General features: G+C 37.7%; 1 protein-coding gene across 1 annotated transcript; it reads left to right on the top strand.

The window, feature by feature from the left end:
* Nucleotides 1-2,060: 2,060 nt before the first annotated feature.
* kcnk17 (potassium channel, subfamily K, member 17) lies at nucleotides 2,061-19,171 on the top strand. Its single transcript, XM_057859924.1, has 5 exons — nucleotides 2,061-3,005; nucleotides 13,510-13,624; nucleotides 18,237-18,403; nucleotides 18,464-18,632; nucleotides 18,704-19,171. The coding sequence occupies exons 1-5, from the start codon at nucleotides 2,805-2,807 to the stop codon at nucleotides 18,940-18,942; spliced, it is 891 nt and encodes a 296-aa protein (XP_057715907.1). The 5' UTR covers nucleotides 2,061-2,804; the 3' UTR covers nucleotides 18,943-19,171.
* Nucleotides 19,172-20,464: the final 1,293 nt, after the last annotated feature.

The following is a 20,464-nucleotide window of genomic DNA, read 5'->3' as shown; positions in this document are numbered from 1 at the left end:
ATTTGACCGAAAAAAACAAAACTGAATAGAAGGGGGGAAAAAAAGTCTTTGGACAGAAGGAAAGTTTTTATTTTCGCTGATTCACCACAGTGCTCACTGGTTTACTGATATAACACTGACAAAGCGGGACGATTGTGACAATTGGCAATATTCGGCACATTTTCGCTGAAAAACAATCAAGCGGCTTATCAATGAGATTGAGGTCTAATGTCTTTAAGTGGCGTATTAACTGGTTTGGCTTCTCCGCTATAATCATTTGTAGACTCAGTAAACAGTGGTCTTTCCTCATTTCCCACTATATTAAAAGTCAAAGGCAAACGGCCCGAAAAAAGCGCATTCTCGGCGGCCGAGGGAGAACCGTAGGTGAGGGCGGTGGTCGTGACGATCCCAAGCCGAAAACGGCACTTCTCGGCCGGACACGTGAGAACCGAAGAAGACAGTGGGTCGCTGCGTGAGTCCAGCTCTGCATGAGTCTCTTCCGTGTGCTCTTGCTTACTTCAAAAATACTGCACGCACTTTGAAAATGAGAGCGCCACTGCCACCCACGGAGTGGATGTGCAAGTACACTTTATTCTAGTACGGCAAAAAAAAAAAAAAAAAAGCATGTTCCCCGAGGTCACTCGCGCCCCCCCTGGCATCGCTCTGCGCCCCCCTGGGGGGGCGCGCCCCACCATTTGAGAAGTACTGGCTTAATCAATGGCAGCCATAGAGGTCAGAAGTGATTAATACAAAACAAATAAATGAGTAAATAAATACATTCCCATAGCAAAATACACAAGGGCCATACTTATTGTTATTACGTATGTATGTATGAATCTTTTTTTTTTTTTTTTAATTTATTACAATTTATTTTTTGTTTTTTGTAGGGCTGTCAAACGATTAAAATTTATAATCGAGTTAATTACAGCTTAAAAATTAATTGTAATTAATCGCAATTCAAACCATCTATAAAATATGCCATATTTTTCTGTAAATTATTGTTGACACGAGACGGATATATACATTCAACATACGGTACATAAGTACTGTATTTGTTTACTATGACAATAAATCAACAAGATGGCATTAACATGATTAACATTCTGTTAAAGCGATCCATGGATAGAAAGACTTGTAGTTCTTAAAAGATAAATGTTAGTACAAGTTATAGACATTTTATATTAAAACCCCTCTTAATGTTTTCATTTTAATAAAATTTTCAATCAAAAAATGAACTAGTAGCTCGCCATTGTTGATGTCAATAATTACACAAAGCTCATGGTGCTGAAACCCATAAAATCAGTCGCACCCAAGCGCCAGCAGAGGGCGACAAAACACCAAAAAACACAAGTAACAAGTGGACATTACACTGTGCTGTCATTTTAATCTGTTTGAGCGGGGCATGTGCGTTAAATGTGTCAAATATTTTAAAGTGATTAATTTTAAAAAATTAATTACCACCCGTTAACGCGATAATTTTGACAGCCCAAGTTTTTTGTTTTTCTTTGTTTTGCTTTATTTGATTTAGAATTTTTTTTTTTTACTACTCATTGCTTTTTTAATTAGCTCTTTTTAAATGTATTTCTATTTAAACCGTTTTTTTTCCCGTAATTCATCCTTCAATTAATTTATTGTATATAAAATATATACATTGTTTTTTCCTTATTGTTTTTTTCTGTTTGTTTATTGCCAATTGCAAAATACAAGCAAGTACGGGCAAGACTAATTCTATAATTTGATGTCAAATGGGGCCGCAATTGGCCCTGGGCCACAAGTTTGAGACCCCTCTCTTCTATAAATGTTATGAGAAAAAAAAATTAAGACAAAATAAATAAATAAATAAATACATCACAATTGGTATACGAAAGGGTAAATGAACACTTTATTGAGTGCACCTCCATAATTTGATATTACGATGATGATATCCCATATAAGAGTTGTTGGGTGGGGGGAGGGGGGCTGTATTTTAATTCATTTTGTTTAGCATTGATTTCAATTATTTTAGTCATGAATGAATAGTTATTTTAGTTATAAATAGATTATTGTGTTAGTAGTAATTTGCTGGGTGAAGAACCAAACTACTTCCCATCATGATATATCAAATTATTTTTCCAGAAGAGTTTTACAGATCATTGTTCTCAATAATAGCGTGAAGAAGTTTTGAAATGATTTATCTTGGCCTTGCTTTATACCACAATAACCTTGCATTATAACAGGGTTGTGCAAACTTTGTATATCCACTGTGTATACGCATTAACATGTGAGTCAACATCTGTGTTTGTGTGCCGACGGAAAACTTTGGTGAATAGAGAGTGTTTGGGCTATCTAAAGCAAACACATTAATCAGGATGCGTGGTAGCCTGAGAGCACATATTACACGCAGAAGTGAGCCCATGAAAAAAGGGAGAAAAGTGGCTTTTACCTTTCGCGCTTCAATGTGTTTGCTCATAAAATGGACGTGTTACTTGATCACCCCCTTCAAAAATTGTTCACAAGCATGAAATATATACATTATGCTATACAACTTCAATTGTGTGTTTGTGGACAAAAGAGGTCTTGAAATGTCATTTGTCAAGTATTCTTTGGCTAAAAGTGGTCACAATGACTTCATACTGCGGTTCAGACACAGCCAGCATCTCATTTATTTGCATCAGATTTGCATGACAGGCCTCAGATGTGATTGAAACAGTAGCTCCGGTGGAGTTTGATTTGCCTTCGCGCACAGTTTGTGCCTTGTTGTCCAGGGTTGAGAGCTGTAAAGTCTCCCTGGCATTTTCTTTTTCTTTTCTATTCTTATACAAGGTATTTAGACGGAAATAAAGCAAATGTTCAATATGGTGTGTGTTCCCTCCATCGTTATGCTGGGAGTGGTTTATGTGGCCTACGTGCTTATTGGAGGGGTGATATTTTGGAAGTTGGAAGGGGATTTCGGGGAGAAGGACATCAGGCTTTTGTTGATGAACAAACAGAAGCTATTGTCAACATACACGTGTCTGGAGCTAAATGGCCTTGAGGAAGTGGCAAAGGTAAGCAAGATCACTGATAGCTCACACTATTCATCCAACCTCAAGTCTGCCATTACCTTTCTGAGGATTACTTATTACCCTGTGGCTTAAAATGGGGGGACCACCTGATTTCCATCTGACCGCTTTGCTTCTTTGCTGTTTATACCATTTGCTTTCAGACTGAATGTCTCCCATTAAAATACTTCAACAGATGTTTTAAGAAGGAACTGAGCAAACCATTTTATTTGTTTCCTATGACTTTACAGTTTCTGGCTTCAGAATCCTACTTGGTTTATTTAGTCCATCCCAACGAGCATATGATAGAGTTTAGTTTTAATTTAGCATAAAATGCTTTTACAACAATCAACATATAATTATCACAAATCCTCTCGCTGGCGGTTGAATTATTATATATAGCATGTCACACATTGAAAATTGATTGGCTGAAAAGTCTTGAGCATGTCCTGTTCACAGTTAGACCCTTGGGCCACATTTGAACCATCATTCATTTCCAAATGCACACCACATCCTTGAGTTGTATTCATTGCGCATCCTAGCCAAAGGAAATTTTGTTTTGGTGACGATGACAGCTAGAATAACTATTTTATTCTCAATTTTCAGCTTTGGCTCATTTTAGTTGCCAAAGCTAACTGATCTTGCCAAGTTAAAACACATCTTTCACAGTGACACTTTACTACTCACTTCCTATCATTTACGAAATCAACATCTTATTTTGGGAAAGCAAAAGTGAATGGCCTAATATAGCCATACCTATGCATTCAAATTGAAACGTCACTGATACTGTAGTGGTTCTGTGCATAAGGCAACGTGGGTTCATTTGGCACTCAAGAGACAGCATAAATGTGAAAAACTGGCCTTTTTTATATAATCTGTCCATGTCTCCCTGTGATTAACTGGCGACCAGCCTCAGGATTGGTCTCTCTTTGGCAGAAAGTCATTTGGGAGGAAGAAAGAAACAAACGTGACATAATAACACTGCATGGGGTCAGCCAATGCAATGACTGTACCGATACTACGTTTAAAAAAAAATAATGGGCTGTCAAACGATTAAAATTTTTAATCGAGTTAATTACAGCTTAAAAATTAATTAATCGTAATTAATCGCAATTCAAACTATCTATAAAATATGCCATATTTTTCAGTAAATTATATATATATTCTGTAAAATAAATTGTTGGAATGGAAAGATAAGACACAAGATGGATATATACATTCAACATACGGTACAAAAGGACTGTAGTGGGCATTTCACTCTACTGTCATTTAAATCTGTCTATGCTGTCCTCACTCCGAAGCGTCTACTTTTTCCAAAGCTAGACAGCTAGTGAACGACGCCTTAATAATTAGACTTCTTCCTTTTTCATCTGATTTATTAATAAAATGGCCTCAAACCATTGTCCTCTTTAGACCGTCGTAAAACTACAAAAAAAAAAAAGTACACAAGCATTGCATTAGCAACAACGTTAGCTTAGCACGCTATACAGTTTCACTAAACATAAACAAAAAGCGTCTCATACAAAAAATGTAACATTTCGCTTACTAACATAATATGTACATTCTTTACAACAACCATACTTACGGACAAATCTTGTCCAAGGATCATATAAGCACAACATTATCAGCCCGAGACGTCGTGCAGCCATAATGAACTGGAAAGAAAACAAACCATGTCGCAAAGCGACCACAAGAGTTCGCTGTTGGACACAAAAAGTCTTGCTGTAAAACTTCCCAAAAGGCAGAATACTTTCTGAGCGGGACATGTGCGTTAATTGCGTCAAATATTTTAACGTGATTAATTTAAAAAATTATTTACCGCGCGTTAACGCGATAATTTTGACAGCCCTAAAAAAAAAATATATATATATATATATATATATATATATATATATATATATTTTTTTTTTTTTTTTATGCAAAGCAAATTATTGTCTAAGGTGCTTAAAAAATAATTTCGACCCATTATAATATATATATATATATATATATATATATATATATATATATATATATATATATATATATATACTAGAGGCGTGCGAAATTTCCGATTCTTAGATTATTCGCGATTCGGCCATGGAAGATTTGAGAACGATTCACAAATATCCAAATTCCGATTATTGAATTATACCAGGTAAAGCGGAAGTAAAACACAGTCAGCGCGGTCTTTGGGACGCAATGAGGAACGGACCGAGAGTACATATCATGTTCAACTCATGCCGCTAGATAAAAAAACAAACATACCTGACTGCGGGTGACAGCCGCTACAAACAACGCCCAATTGCTAGTTGCTACAAACATACGGCTACAGTAGATATCATATAAATGTAGAACTAGATTCAAACTGACAGACGACGTCGGTGTTAGAACATGTGTTATTGAACAGAGATACGAAATGACAGACTTTCCGGCGTAAGTAAACAGCCGCCATCTTAAAGCAGAAGACCACTCTAGATGGCTCTGTTGTAGAGTACCTAATTAACTTTTTTTATCTAAAATACTCCTAAAACGGCAGAATCTTGTCTTGAATCTATCTTTAAATGATGAAATAGTTTTAAAACTTTGACAAAAGTAGACAGAAGGGAAATTATGGAATAACGGGAGCAATTTTAACAACTGTAACAGTTGATTCACAACATTAAATTAATTGAATGTAGTTTAAAGCTGCTGATACAGAATGGGGACTGGAGTTTTTTATTTACTGTTATTTATGTATGTTTGTTTACTGTTATATGTTAACTTGATACTGAAATAGTAGTTTGGTTTAGCCTGAGAGGATTTTTGAACAATTTTGGAACTAATGTACAAAACCAAAAAAAAACAACAACAAAAAAGGAGGGGGGTGCATCAATAATCGTTTTATAATCGAATCGGAGCCCCTGAATCGTAATCGAATCGTTAGGTGCTCAAAGATTCCCAGCTCTAATATATACAGTACTGTGCAAAAGTTTTAGGCAGGTGTCCTCCCTAAAACTTTTGCACAGTACTGTATATATGATATGACATGATATGATATTATGTTATATATGCCGGAAAACGCTCAGGTGACTTTAAAGTTCTGCTCTGAGACCCCCAATTTGGCCAAATTTTAAAATTGTTCTATATGCATGTGTTATACATCATTGGAAAGCTTAAAATCTGGGGGAAGAAAAAATTTGAACAGGAGAGCATTTTTAAAACAAAAACAAAAATTTTAACCCTAACTCGAGGTGAGAGCATGAAAGCGCATAATTAAAGACACCATGATTTTAATAAGATTTTATCGCGTATTTGCCTTGTTTCAATCCCAAAACTCACCGAGTGTCCAAACACAGCTGTGAATGGCCACTGCTGGACTTTTTGGGGATTTAATGGGTGAAACACATTAATATAGCAAGGGTCGCAATGCAGAAATCGCAGACATCAAGTAGTGGCCAAGATTGTCTTTTTAAAATATTTAGCCTTTGAAATGTTTTTTTTTTCTTTCTTTCTTTCTTTCTTTGGATCAATTATTATCTAAAGTATCGGGGAAAATGCGACAGTAAAAAAAAAAAAATACAACTAAGCGATAGTTATGAGGTATATATCCGTGAACAATTTACAGACACAATTTTTTTATTGTGATGTAATTTGTTTAAAAGTTTAAAATATGCGAGTGAATAATTTTATAAAGTTTTTTTTAACTTAATATTAGACATGAATAATGATTCTAAGCTAAAAATGATGGACATTTCGAATAATAAATATAATTCTTTTTATGGCTGGGTTGAAACAAAAGCAGTTGCGCCGTGTCTGTAAACGGGGGTCTCCAGGGTAAAACGGACAAATTAAAAGTAGTTTGGGGGGCTTACTGTGCCATGAAACCGCTATGACATCATATAGACATATTCTATCAAACAAAACAGTTCTTTTGGCTTAAAGTACAGCAGTTTATTTTAAAGTGTATGGCGGAAAACACTCATGTGACTTAAGTTCCGCTCTGAGACCCCCAATTTGTCCAACTTTCAAAATTGTCCCATATGCATGTGTGATACATCATTGGAAAGCTTAAAATCTCGATTTTGTGGTGGAAGAAAAATTTTGAACAGAAGGGCATTTTTTTTTTTTTTTTTTAATGTTCTTTAAACAGCAAAACTCTATCTGGAGGCGAGAGCACGCGAGAGCAGAATTAAAGACGCCATGACTTTAACAAGATATTATCGTATACTTACCTTGTTTCGATCCAAAAACTCCATGTAGCATGTATCACCGAGTGTCAAGACACAGCTGCAGGGGTCGCGTTAACCGAATATTTTCCGTCGTTGACCGGTTTTTTAAAACGGTGACGGAAAAAAGTCCGTCCGTCATTTTGATAGGTTGCAATTCACACCCCAGACCACAGGGTGGCGAGTGAGCATATTAATTAGCTATTGTCTCTCTTAATGCATGACGTCGTTGGCTATTCTGTCAGAATATTGTAGCGTCACCTGGGTCTGGCGGCGGCACCGTGATTGACATATCAACGCGAGGTTCTTATTGGTGCACCCGGTGTGCCAGCGCGTCATCCAATTGGTGGACTAGATTGCCGCCTGTGTATAGTCCCCAATCACAAGACGTCACAACTCCGCCCCCCTGACTGGAGCCGCCATATTGTCCGTCAGCTCGTCGTGTTTACACATTACCGCTACGTACATGCCTCCTATTACGGCTTGTTTTTCTGCTCGTTAACATTAATAATCAAAATGGTGAAGGCGTGTGTGGCGGTTGGTTGCAGTAACAGAGAAGATAGACGGAGAGACTTGAAGTTCTACCGTATTCTGAGAGACCCGAAGAGGAGAGCGAGATGGACTGCTGTAATTCGACAAGAAATCTGGGCACCAAACGATCACCACAGACTATGTAGTAGTGATTTTATATCTGGTAAGATGCATTTAATATATATTTAGAAGATTTTGGGCTGACAACCACAGTTAAGATCATTGTGTGACGTTGGTGATTGGGGTCTATATAGTTACGTCTTTTTCTTTGGGGGTGGAGTTGTTGTTTTGTTGGTGTTGTTGGCGGTAAGCAGAGTAAAAAGAGGGCGAAAAATACCACGACTTCCGTGTCTAATTTTTTGCCGCCAAGCAAGCGTTACAATATTAATTAAAAATGAATGAAAACTAAATACTATTGAATATGTCATCATTATCATTTTAAAAATTTAAGTGACGGGTAAAAATAGATTATGACCGGATTTTTATGACCCTGTCAGTCAAAATGACAGACAACGAAAATGTCTAGTGCAACCTCTGCACAGCTGTGAATGGCCACAGCTGGATTTTGGGGGGATTTTATGGGTGAAACATGGTAATATAACAAGGGTCGCGATGCAGAAATTGCAGACATCAAGGAGTGGTCGAGATTTTCTTTTTCATATATTTACCCATTTAAACTTTTTTTTTTTTTTTTCAATTTTCTTTGTTTGGATCGATTATTTGTCATCTAACATATGTGACAGTAACAAAACAAATACAATTAAGTGATAGTTATGAGGCAGATATCCGTGACTTTTTTACAGACGCGATTTTTTTTAATTGTGACATAATTTGTTTAAAAGTTTGAAATACGTGAGTGAATATTTTTTCAAAGTCGTTTTAAAAAATTTTTTTTTTTAAACGAAATATGAGATACCAATTAAGGATTCTAAGCTAAAAACGACAAACATTTTGAATAATAAATATAATTAATTACCTTCGTTTTATGGGTGGGTTGAAACAAAAGCGGTTGCGCGACGTCTGTAAACGGGGGTTTTCTGGGTAAAACGGACAAATTAAAAATAGTTCGGGGCTTAACGCAGCATGAATCTGCTATGGCTGCATATAGACATATTGTTCTATCAAACACGACAGTTGTTCTGGCTTAAAATACAGCAGTTTCTTTTAAAGAGAAGTGCAAGAGCAGAAACGGATTTTTCAGTCTTGTCTCTGTTTCCCGCCATATATAATATATACTGTATGTATGTATATATTTATATATATATGTATACAGTGGGGAGAACAAGTATTTGATACACTGCCAATGGGTTTTCCCATAGGCAGTGTATCAAATACTTGTTCTCCCCACTGTGTATATATACAGTGCCTTGCAAAAGTATTCAGCCCCCTTGAATCTTGCAACCTTTCGCCACATTTCAGGCTTCAAACATCAAGATATGAAATTTAATTTTTTTGTCAAGAATCAACAACCAGTGGGACACAATCGTGAAGTGGAACAACATTTATTGGATAGTTTAAACTTTTTTAACAAATAAAAAACTGAAAAGTGGGGCGTGCAATATTATTCGGCCCCTTTACTTTCAGTGCAGCAAACTCACTCCAGAAGTTCAGTGAGGATCTCTGAATGATCCAATGTTGTCCTAAATGACCGATGATGATAAATAGAATCCACCTGTGCGTAATCAAGTCTCCGTATAAATGCACCTGCTCTGTGATAGTCTCAGGGTTCTGTTTAAAGTGCAGAGAGCATTATGAAAACCAAGGAACACACCAGGCAGGTCCGATATACTGTTGTGGAGAAGTTTAAAGCCGGATTTGGATACAAAAAGATTTCCCAAGCTTTAAACATCTCAAGGAGCACTGTGCAAGCCATCATATTGAAATGGAAGGAGCATCAGACCACTGCAAATTTACCAAGACCCGGCCGTCCTTCCAAACTTTCTTCTCAAACAAGGAGAAAACTGATCAGAGATGCAGCCAAGAGGCCCATGATCACTCTGGATGAACTGCAGAGATCTACAGCTGAGGTGGGAGAGTCTGTCCATAGGACAACAATCAGTCGTACACTGCACAAATCTGGTCTTTATGGAAGAGTGGCAAGAAGAAAGCCATTTCTCAAAGATATCCATAAAAAGTCTCGTTTAAAGTTTGCCACAAGCCACCTGAGAGACACACCAAACATGTGGAAGAAGGTGCTCTGGTCAGATGAAACCAAAATTGAACTTTTTGGCCACAATGCAAAACGATATGTTTGGCGTAAAAGCAACACAGCTCATCACCCTGAACACACCATCCCCACTGTCAAACATGGTGGTGGCAGCATCATGGTTTGGGCCTGCTTTTCTTCAGCAGGGACAGGGAAGATGGTTAAAATTGACGGGAAGATGGATGCAGCCAAATACAGGAACATTCTGGAAGAAAACCTGTTGGTATCTGCACAAGACCGGAGAATGGGACGGAGATGTATCTTCCAACAGGACAATGATCCAAAACATAAAGCCAAATCTACAATGGAATGGTTCAAAATAAACGTATCCAGGTGTTAGAATGGCCAAGTCAAAGTCCAGACCTGAATCCAATCGAGAATCTGTGGAAAGAGCTGAAGACTGCTGTTCACAAACACTCTCCATCCAACCTCACTGAGCTCGAGCTGTTTTGCAAGGAAGAATGGGCAAGAATGTCAGTCTCTCGATGTGCAAAACTGATAGAAACATACCCCATGCGACTTGCAGCTGTAATTGGAGCAAAAGGTGGCGCTACAAAGTATTAACGCAAGGGGGCCGAATAATATTGCACGCCCCACTTTTCAGTTTTTTATTTGTTAAAAAAGTTTAAATTATTCAATAAATCTTGTTCCACTTCACGATTGTGTCCCACTTGTTGTTGATTCTTGACAAAAAAATTAAAATTTTATATCTTTATGTTAGAAGCCTGAAATGTGGCGAAAGGTTGCAAGGTTCAAGGGGGCCGAATACTTTTGCAAGGCACTGTATATATATGTATATGGACATTTTTTTTACAGCATTGGCTGCGATTGACTGCACTAAACGTTTGTTCATTTGCTGCTAACCCTCCCACTTCAAATGGATTGGATGTGATAAACTCATTGAAATTCAAAGCAGATGGATGATTGGACACAACACAATTATATGTCTATCATCATCTTGGGTAAGGCGACAAGTGGTTGGAAACTAGATCTCCAAAACTACATAACACAAAATCGATACGTTATTTCTAAGTACTCCCCGATACCGATGACATGATTTTAGTGCTGTATTGGTACCGATACCCAAAGCAACACTAACAACTAACAAGTAAAATTGTGAAGTTTCGGATGTGGATTTTTGTTCATTGTGATATTGGCCAGTCTCACTTATGACTTTGACTGTCAGCAGTGTTGTTAATAACGGCGTTAGTTTAAAAAAAATAAAAAATTCAGTTGTGAGTAATATAATTAATTACTTTTCCCATCATTGCAATGCCATTACCATTACTGAGGATGTGAAGGGGGGCACTACTACAATTTGCTTGAATGAAGCGTGAGTTGTCAACTAAAAATTTAGGATATCAAAGGCTCATTCTCATTTGCAAATGGAGTTTGTGAGATTTATATTTTCAAATGACATCAAAAGACACCTTATTTACTCCAGTAACTGTAAATCCTTTCAGATAGCCCTGAATAAATCAAATGAGATCTGCTTCAAAGAGAAGAGCCAGTCCTAATACAGCCATAGCTATGAAGCCAGAAATGGAATATGTTTAGGGTTTTTTTTTCTTTCTAAAAAACTAGAATGATGTCTAAAAGTAAGATTTTTAGTTATGAATATGCTGTACCTAAATATTTAAGTTTTTGTTGATTCGTTCGTTTTGTTATGTTTTTTAATGTGGCATAATATCTATTTCGATATCCTGACAGTCATGTGTAAACATCAATTTAATTTGAGATTCTTTTTTTGGGTTCAGGCTACAGACTTTGAAAAATCTTCAATCTTGGAAATAAGCTCGCTGATTCTTATCCCTGAGTAAAGAATAAATATACTGTATATTAAAAAAAAAAAAAAAAAAAAAAAAGATGGTATCAACTTCTGGAAGAGAGAGAAATTCTCTGGTCAAAATGGAAATCCTTTAATACTTTCTACCATTTTGAATATAGAACCCCAAAAATCAAAAGCTGGAAGGGACTGAATTATTAAAGTCTTAATTTATTGTATCAAAATCTTATTTAAAAAAAAAAAAAAAAAAAAAAAGAAAATCCAAATGCCTTGAAATATGAAAGCATCCGCAAAATTAAAAGTTCAGAAACTGCACTGGGTGGGGTGTACTTTAAGTACAAAAAGCTACTATTAAATATTTCTCAGACGATACAGTGCTGGCCAAAAGTATTGGCACCCCTGCAATTCTGTCAGATAATGCTCAATTTCTTCCAGAAAATGATTGCAATTACAAATGCTTTGGTAGTAATATCTTCATTTATTTTGCTTACAATGAAAAAACACAAAAGAGAATGAAAAAAAAATTAAATCATTATCATTTTACACAACTCTAAAAATGGGCCGGACAAAAGTATTATCACCCTCACTTGATACTTGGTAGCACAACCTTTAGACGAAATAACTGCAAACAACCGCTTCCAGTATCCATCAATGAGTTTCTTACAATGCTCTGCTGGAATTTTAGACCATTCTTCTTTGGCCAACTGCTCCAGGTCTCTGAGATTTGATGGGTACCTTCTCCAAACTGCCATTTTTAGATCTCTCCACGGGTGTTCTATGGGATTCAGGTCTGGACTCATTGCTGGCCACTTTAGAAGACTCCAGTGCTTTCTCTCAAACCATTTTCTACTGCTTTTTGAAGTGTATTTTGGGTCATTGTCCTGCTGGAAGACCCATGACCTCTGAGGGAGACACAGCTTTCTCACACTATTATGCTGCAAAATTTGTTGGTAGTCTTCAGACTTCATAATGCCATGCACACGGTCAAGCAGTCCAGTGCCAGAGGCAGCAAAGCAACCCCAAAACATCAGGGTAACTCCGCCAGGTTTGACGGTGGGGACCGTGTTCTTTTCTTTGAAGGCCTCGTTTTTTTTCCCTGTAAACTCTATGTTGATGCCTTTTTTCCAAAAAGCTCTACTTTTGTCTCATCTGACGAGAGAACATTCTTCCAAAGCGTTTTTGGCTTTCTCAGGTAAGTTTTGGCAAACTCCAGCCTGGCTTTTTTATGTCTTTGGTTCAGAAGTGTGGTCTTCCTGGGTATCCTACCATAGCGTCCCTTTTCATTCAGACGTCTATGGGTAGTATGGGTTGACACTGTTGTACCCTCGGACTGCAGGACAACTTTAACTTGTTTGGATGTTAGTCGAGGTTCTTCATCCACCATCCGCACAATCTTTCATTGAAATCTCTCATCAATTTTTCTTTTCCGTCTACATCTAGGGAGGTTAGCCACAGTGCCATGGGCATTTGTAATTGCAATCATTTTCTGGGTGAAACTGAGCATTATCTGACAGAATTGCAGGGGTTCCAATACTTTTGCAGCACTGTAAATAATGTCAAGTGTTAATAGGTCTATTGCGTCCATCCTGACATGAGTTCAATATCACAACATCATTGTTGCAAGATTATTGCCTCTTTCCTAGCTGTATTTTACAGAGAGATGATGACGGTTATGTAACTCACTGCTTCTTGAGTTCTGAGATGATTTTAGTCCTCACCTGAACCCTAAGAAACAAACATTATCACCATGTATGTCTGCAGGCATTTGGCTTTTTGTTGTTGTGTTACATTTTTTTCCAGGTTATTCAAGATGCATCGAAAGTGGGCCTTAGTTTGAAAGGCAACAGCACCACAGACGGATTCTGGAAATTTACCAGCTCGGCTGTTTTTGCTGCCACTGTGGTCACAACCATAGGTTAGTGAGGTTAGTTAAGATTTTTGATCCAGTTCTGTATGACTCAAAAACCATTAAGGGGTCAAATGAAAGGCATTGGGGGGCTTCACAATAATTATTACCCTATTTCTATATTTTGAATAATTTTGAATTCAGCACTGAATGATGACGTGAATGCCAGTGTGAATGATCATTTACAGTGCCTTGCAAAAGTATTCGGCCCCCTTGAACCTTGCAACCTTTCGCCACATTTCAGGCTTCAAACATAAAGATATAAAATTTTAATTTTTTGTCAAGAATCAACAACAAGTGGGACACAATCGTGAAGTGGAACAAAATTGATTGGATAATTTAAACTTTTTTGACAAATAAAAAACTGAAAAGTGGGGCGTGCAATATTATTCGGCCCCCTTGCGTTAATACTTTGTAGCGCCACCTTTTGCTCCAATTACAGCTGCAAGTCGCTTGGGGTATGTTTCTATCAGTTTTGCACATCGAGAGACTGACATTCTTACCCATTCTTCCTTGCAAAACAGCTCGAGCTCAGTGAGGTTGGATGGAGAGTGTTTGTGAATAGCAGTCTTCAGCTCTTTCCACAGATTCTCGATTGGATTCAGGTCTGGACTTTGACTTGGCCATTCTAACACCTGGATACGTTTATTTTTGAACCATTCCATTGTAGATTTGGCTTTATGTTTTGGATCATTGTCCTGTTGGAAGATAAATCTCCGTCCCAGTCTCAGGTCTTGTGCAGATACCAACAGGTTTTCTTCCAGAATGTTCCTGTATTTGGCTGCATCCATCTTCCCGTCAATTTTAACCATCTTCCCTGTCCCTGCTGAAGAAAAGCAGGCCCAAACCATGATGCTGCCACCACCATGTTTGACAGTGGGGATGGTGTGTTCAGGGTGATGAGCTGTGTTGCTTTTACGCCAAACATATCGTTTTGCATTGTGGCCAAAAAGTTCAATTTTGGTTTCATCTGATCAGAGCACCTTCTTCCACATGTTTGGTGTGTCTCCCAGGTGGCTTGTGGCAAACTTTAAACGAGACTTTTTATGGATATCTTTGAGAAATGGCTTTCTTCTTGCCACTCTTCCATAAAGGCCAGATTTGTGCAGTGTACGACTAATTGTTGTCCTATAGACAGACTCTCCCACCTCAGCTGTAGATCTCTGCAGTTCATCCAGAGTGATCATGGGCCTCTTGGCTGCATCTCTGATCAGTTTTCTCCTTGTTTGAGAAGAAAGTTTGGAAGGACGGCCGGGTCTTGGTACATTTGCAGTGGTCTGATGCTCCTTCCATTTCAATATGATGGCTTGCACAGTGCTCCTTGAGATGTTTAAAGCTTGGGAAATCTTTTTGTATCCAAATCCGGCTTTAAACTTCTCCACAAAAGTATCTCGGACCTGCCTGGTGTGTTCCTTGGTTTTCATAATGCTCTCTGCACTTTAAACAGAACCCTGAGACTATCACAGAGCAGGTGCATTTATACGGAGACTTGATTACGCACAGGTGGATTCTATTTATCATCATCGGTCATTTAGGACAACATTGGATCATTCAGAGATCCTCACTGAACTTCTGGAGTGAGTTTGCTGCACTGAAAGTAAAGGGGCCGAATAATATTGCATGCCCCACTTTTCAGTTTTTTATTTGTTAAAAAAGTTTAAATTATCCAATAAATGTTGTTCCACTTCACGATTGTGTCCCACTTGTTGTTGATTCTTGACAAAAAAATTAAATTTCATATCTTTATGTTTGAAGCCTGAAATGTGGCGAAAGGTTGCAAGATTTAAGGGGGCCGAATACTTTTGCAAGGCACTGTATATAGAATGGTCATCTTTCATATAAATAGACCAAGGAGGAACCCATGTACAATTTTTGTTTGAGAAAACCCACAATCTCTAGCACAATCAATTTCATGACTCGCTGGTCTGAATCAACATTTGCAACTGTTACACAAATATGAGAAGTTACGCAAGAATAAATAATATTGAATAAGGTCAGATGTCCTCATATTAAGTGTTACTCATTAAGTGCGCATTATTTTACTGAGCAGCCAAACCCTTTTTTTTTTTTTTTATTTATTTTTTTTTTTTTTCTTCACAGTTGGTCCAACTTCATTTGATTGCGTTAAATGCTTCAGCAAGCAATGTACTTAAGATGTGACATGTGAAAAAATTAGGACAACCCATTAGATATTCAGTTCTTTATTAAGAAATGTTCACAAAACAATGTCTGATCTTGTTTTTCTTTATCTCTGGGAAAGAAAATGATTTATTTGCAGGTAAAAGATTAAAATTTATTTTGTTTTACCCTTTAAACCAAATATATCAACAAAAAATGCATATTATAACTGAGGAAAAAGTTAGGACACCCTACCACCTAATAGCTTGTGTTACCCCCTTTGGCTGAAATAACTTCAGTGAGACGCCTTTTGTAGCCATCTACCAGTCTTTGACATTGGTCTGAAGAGTTATCCCCACTCTTCAATGCAGAATACTTTCAACAATCACTGACTGTTAAAGTGAGATAAAACATCATTGTAAGATCAAAGGAGCTGTCTGAGGCCTTCAGAAAGAAGATTGTTGACGCTTATGAGTCTGGTAAGGCATTTCAAAAGATCTCAAAAGAATATAAAATCCGCCATTCCGCTGTCCGGAAAATCGTCTACAAGTGGAGGACATTCAAAACAACTGCCAAAATACCAAGGTCTGGCCGTACAAGCAAGTTCACCCCGAGAGCAGACCGCAGGATGCTAAAAGAAGTCTCCAAAAACCCTAAAATGTCATCAGCAGGCTCTTACGACTGTCGATGTGAAAGTGCATGCCTCTACCATCAGAAAGAGACTTCACAAGTTTAAGCTTCATGGGAGGTCTGCAAGGAGGAAACCTTTGCTTTCGAAGAAGAACATGAAGGCCGGACTGAAGTTTGCTAGAGTGAATGTAGGCAAAGACCAGGACTTCTGGAATAATGTTCTTTGGACAGATTAATCTGAAATTGAATTATGTGGACACCAAAACAGAGGACATGTTTGGCGTAAACCCAATACAGCATTCCAGGAAAAGAACCTCATACCAACTGTGAAGCATGGAGGTGGAAGTGTCATGGTTTGGGGATGCTTTGCTGCACCAGGACCTGGCCAGCTCACCATCATAGTATCCACCATGAATTCTTTCGTGTATCAGAGAGTGCTTGAGGAACATGTGAGATCATCTAAGAAAAAATTATAAGCTGAAGTGAAACTGGACCCTGCAACATGACAATGACCCGAAACTTACCAGTAAATCCACCAAGAACTGGCTGAAAAGGAAGAAAGTCCTGGAATGGCCAAATCAAAGCCCGGATCTTGATCCCATTGAGATGCTGTGGGGTGACTTTAAACGGGCTGTATATGCAAGAAACCCGTCAAACATCTCACAGCTTAAAGTGTTCTGCGTGGAGGAGTGGGGCAAACTTTCTTCAGTCAAAGACTGGTAGATGGCTACAAATGTGTCTGAAGTTATTTCAGCCAAAAAGGGTAACACTAGCTATTAGGTAGTAGGGTGTCCTAACTTTTTCCTCAGTTAGAATATGCATTTTTGTTGATAAATTTGGTTTAATGTATAAAACAGTGTTATTGTTTGTTGTTTACCTGCAATTAAATCGTTCTTTTTCAGAGATAAAGAAAAATAAGATCAGACACTGATATGTGAACATTTCTTAATAAAGAATGGAATATTTAATGGGGTGTCCTACTTTTTTCAAATGACCATCAGCAGCACTTTTTTAATTTGAATGAACAAGACGTTTGTCTGATTTGTGTACTGAGAAATTCTTTTAATGTTTTATACTCAGAACCTTTATTAAAAACTTTAACAAGTATTACCTAATTAAAACAGTACAGGTGTAGACTATAGTTAAGTAAGGAAGCTGTAATAAAATGTTATTTTTGAAGGAAATAGTCATCCATTTTGTCTTCATTGTTACTTACAACTTCCTAAAACAACTTCAAATAAAATTGTGAAAGGTAAATGAAAAAAGTGACACTTATCCGATTTATTGCTTTTTAAAAAATCATCGTTAGTCGCAGCCGTATAAGACTAAAAAAGCAGCATAGATGCCACCAAAATAAAAATAAAAAAGTGCGTGTGTCTGCTGGGTTAGGGCCGGTTGGAATGTTGGGGGTTTGGAGGGGGGGGGGGGGGGGCATCTTTTATTTTGCATACCCTAACAAGAATGGGTAGTTGCGCCCCTTGGTATATGTTTGATTAGTCATTAAGATGTGATGACTTTGTTGAAATAGGGAATAAATATAGCCTTTCTATCAAATGATCCGGCTGAGATGAAGGCATAGAGATAATACTTTCTGAGTAGGAACGCATCAGGGGCAGAAAATAACTTGTTTCATATGTGATGCTGCTATCGTCTGTTTTGTTGAGCAGTTTGCTCTTTAAGATAAATATTTTTTTATTTTGGTTTGAACTTTATCCAGTAACGTCAAGGGCAAGTGGAAAATGAACAGCTTGGAAGATAGCATAACTTCTATGACAGTATTAAAAAAGGCAATAAGGAATACATTTAAAAAGCATTTTTGTACAGTATGTGTAAATAGCATCTTCTGCAACAGCCACGTGTTCATTGTTTGCAGGTTATGGAAACATGAGCCCTCGTTCCACCGCTGCTCAGATCTTCTGTGTGTTCTTTGCCCTTTTTGGCATCCCTCTCAATGTGGTGGTGCTCAACAGGGTGGGCAAATACATGATCGTAATTGAGCGGAATATCTCCACATTTCTTGAAGGACAAACCGGGAGAGCGGTGAGGACATCTTTGACACTCATTTTCTTGACGTTTCACCAACTGCTTCTCTCCTTTTAGAGGTGTTCACATTTCTTCGTCCACCTGGTGTCCTACCTATCCGGAGCTCTCCTCTTCTTCATTGTTCCCATGGTTGTGTTCCAGCTTCATGAAGGTTGGACTTTCTCACAGGCCATCTACTACTGCTTCATCACCCTCAGCACCATCGGCTTTGGAGATTTTGTGGCTGGTACGTCTCACTGCACGTTCATTCGGCCTGATTGCCACCACCGTCATCGTGTTTGGATGTTTTATTTGCAGACAATAACCCAGATAAAGTTTACCCGGAGTGGTACAGCTTTTTCATTGCCTGCTGGATATTCTTTGGCCTGGCCTGGCTGGCGCTTATCATCAACCACTCCAGTGACATCCTGGAAAAACTCAACACGCACCTCAAACAGTGTTGGGGGGGTCACCAGCAAGAGGAACATGAGAGCAGCGACAATGACACACAGCTACAACAGGAAGATAAGGTCAAGCAGCCATCGTTAACTCACTAATCGTAAACAAGTGCACTGAAAAGAATGACTTTGGGGTATTGTAAATTGTATTAAATTGACTGTAATATGGCTATGTAATATGACTTAGGGTGAGACCCTAAGTCACAAGAGTCAAACTTGCCCACCATATTTTTTCATGTGGCCCACAAAAGTTAATCTTCTGCATTAACTCCATGTTTTTCATTAAAGCAAATTTAAATACAATTTATTTAGCCCTAAATAAACAAAAGACAAATTAATTTAGAGAGTATATATTTTTTCCCCTTATTAAAAAATAAATAAATAAATATGCAATTTTTAAAAATATAAAGTTAATATTTAATTTTTTTTTAATTAAAAACATAAATAAAATAGAATGTTTTAGGATTTTTTTTTTTTTTTTTAATTCTGAAAAAAAAAAACAATTCAAAATAAAAATAAAAGAATATTTACCTTATTGTACTGTAATGAGCATGATTGTACTGAACATTTGTGAAATCATTATTTCTGACTGACTTATTAGTTTTTGCACTGTATTTTTTATATAATAAAGAATTATAAATTTACAATGATGAAGTTGTACTTTCATATAGACCCTACCCACGTGACGTCACAACTCCGCACTCCTGAATGGTACCGCCCAATTGTCCGTCAAAACATAGTGTTAACCTGTTACGGCTACGTACATTCCTCCTATTTACGGCGTGTTTTTCTGCTCCTTAACATTAGTAATCAAAATGGTGAAGGCGTGTGTGGCTGTTGGTTGCACTAACAGAGAAGATGGAAGGAGAGACTTGAAGTTTTACCGTATTCCGAGGGATCCAAAGAGGAGAGCGAAATGGACGGCTGCAATTCGACGTGAAAACTGGGCACCAAAAAATCACCACAGACTATGTAGTAGTCATTTTATATCCGGTGAGATGCATTTAAGATATACTTAGAGGGTTTTGGGCTGACAAATAACCTCAATTAAGATCATTGCTAGGCTAATCGCCGACAACATACACTTATGTATGTAGTGAGAGTGCTATCGCTAAACCATATAAACATAAAAAGCCCTAACTGCATTGACAAATGACATGAAATAAATTAGACTTGACAGTGGATGTTAGCGAGAATAAAAGATTTTGAATTGAAAATTTCGTAACTAACCTTTCCAAGCACAAAATAGATTCCTGCCGGATTTTCGTGGACGAGGACCTGTTTCACCCAACCAGCAACGAAGTATTTATAAGCCTCCAAGCTCTTGAAGTTTTTCAAATTTTCGTGAGAATAGGCTGATTTTGTGTGGACAAGATAGTTGTAAATATCAGCGTAGCAGATGTCAGGCAGACAGGGCGAAGACAGTGGGTCGAAAAACATCGATTTGGGCATCAAATATGGATCTGGCGACTGTATAGAACGAAGCTTTTCCACATAACGCCTTTTATGCAACACATCCAGTGAGTTTACGGCATCCGAAAGCACCGGGTCTTCCATGAAATGCATTTTAAATTCCTCAATCAATTGAAACCAATGCTAATACAGAGACAAAATGACGGAC

Source organism: Corythoichthys intestinalis, chromosome 15, assembly GCF_030265065.1.
Source record: "Corythoichthys intestinalis isolate RoL2023-P3 chromosome 15, ASM3026506v1, whole genome shotgun sequence".
Lineage (NCBI taxonomy): Eukaryota > Metazoa > Chordata > Actinopteri > Syngnathiformes > Syngnathidae > Corythoichthys > Corythoichthys intestinalis.
This window is presented reverse-complemented; position numbering and strand designations above follow the sequence as displayed.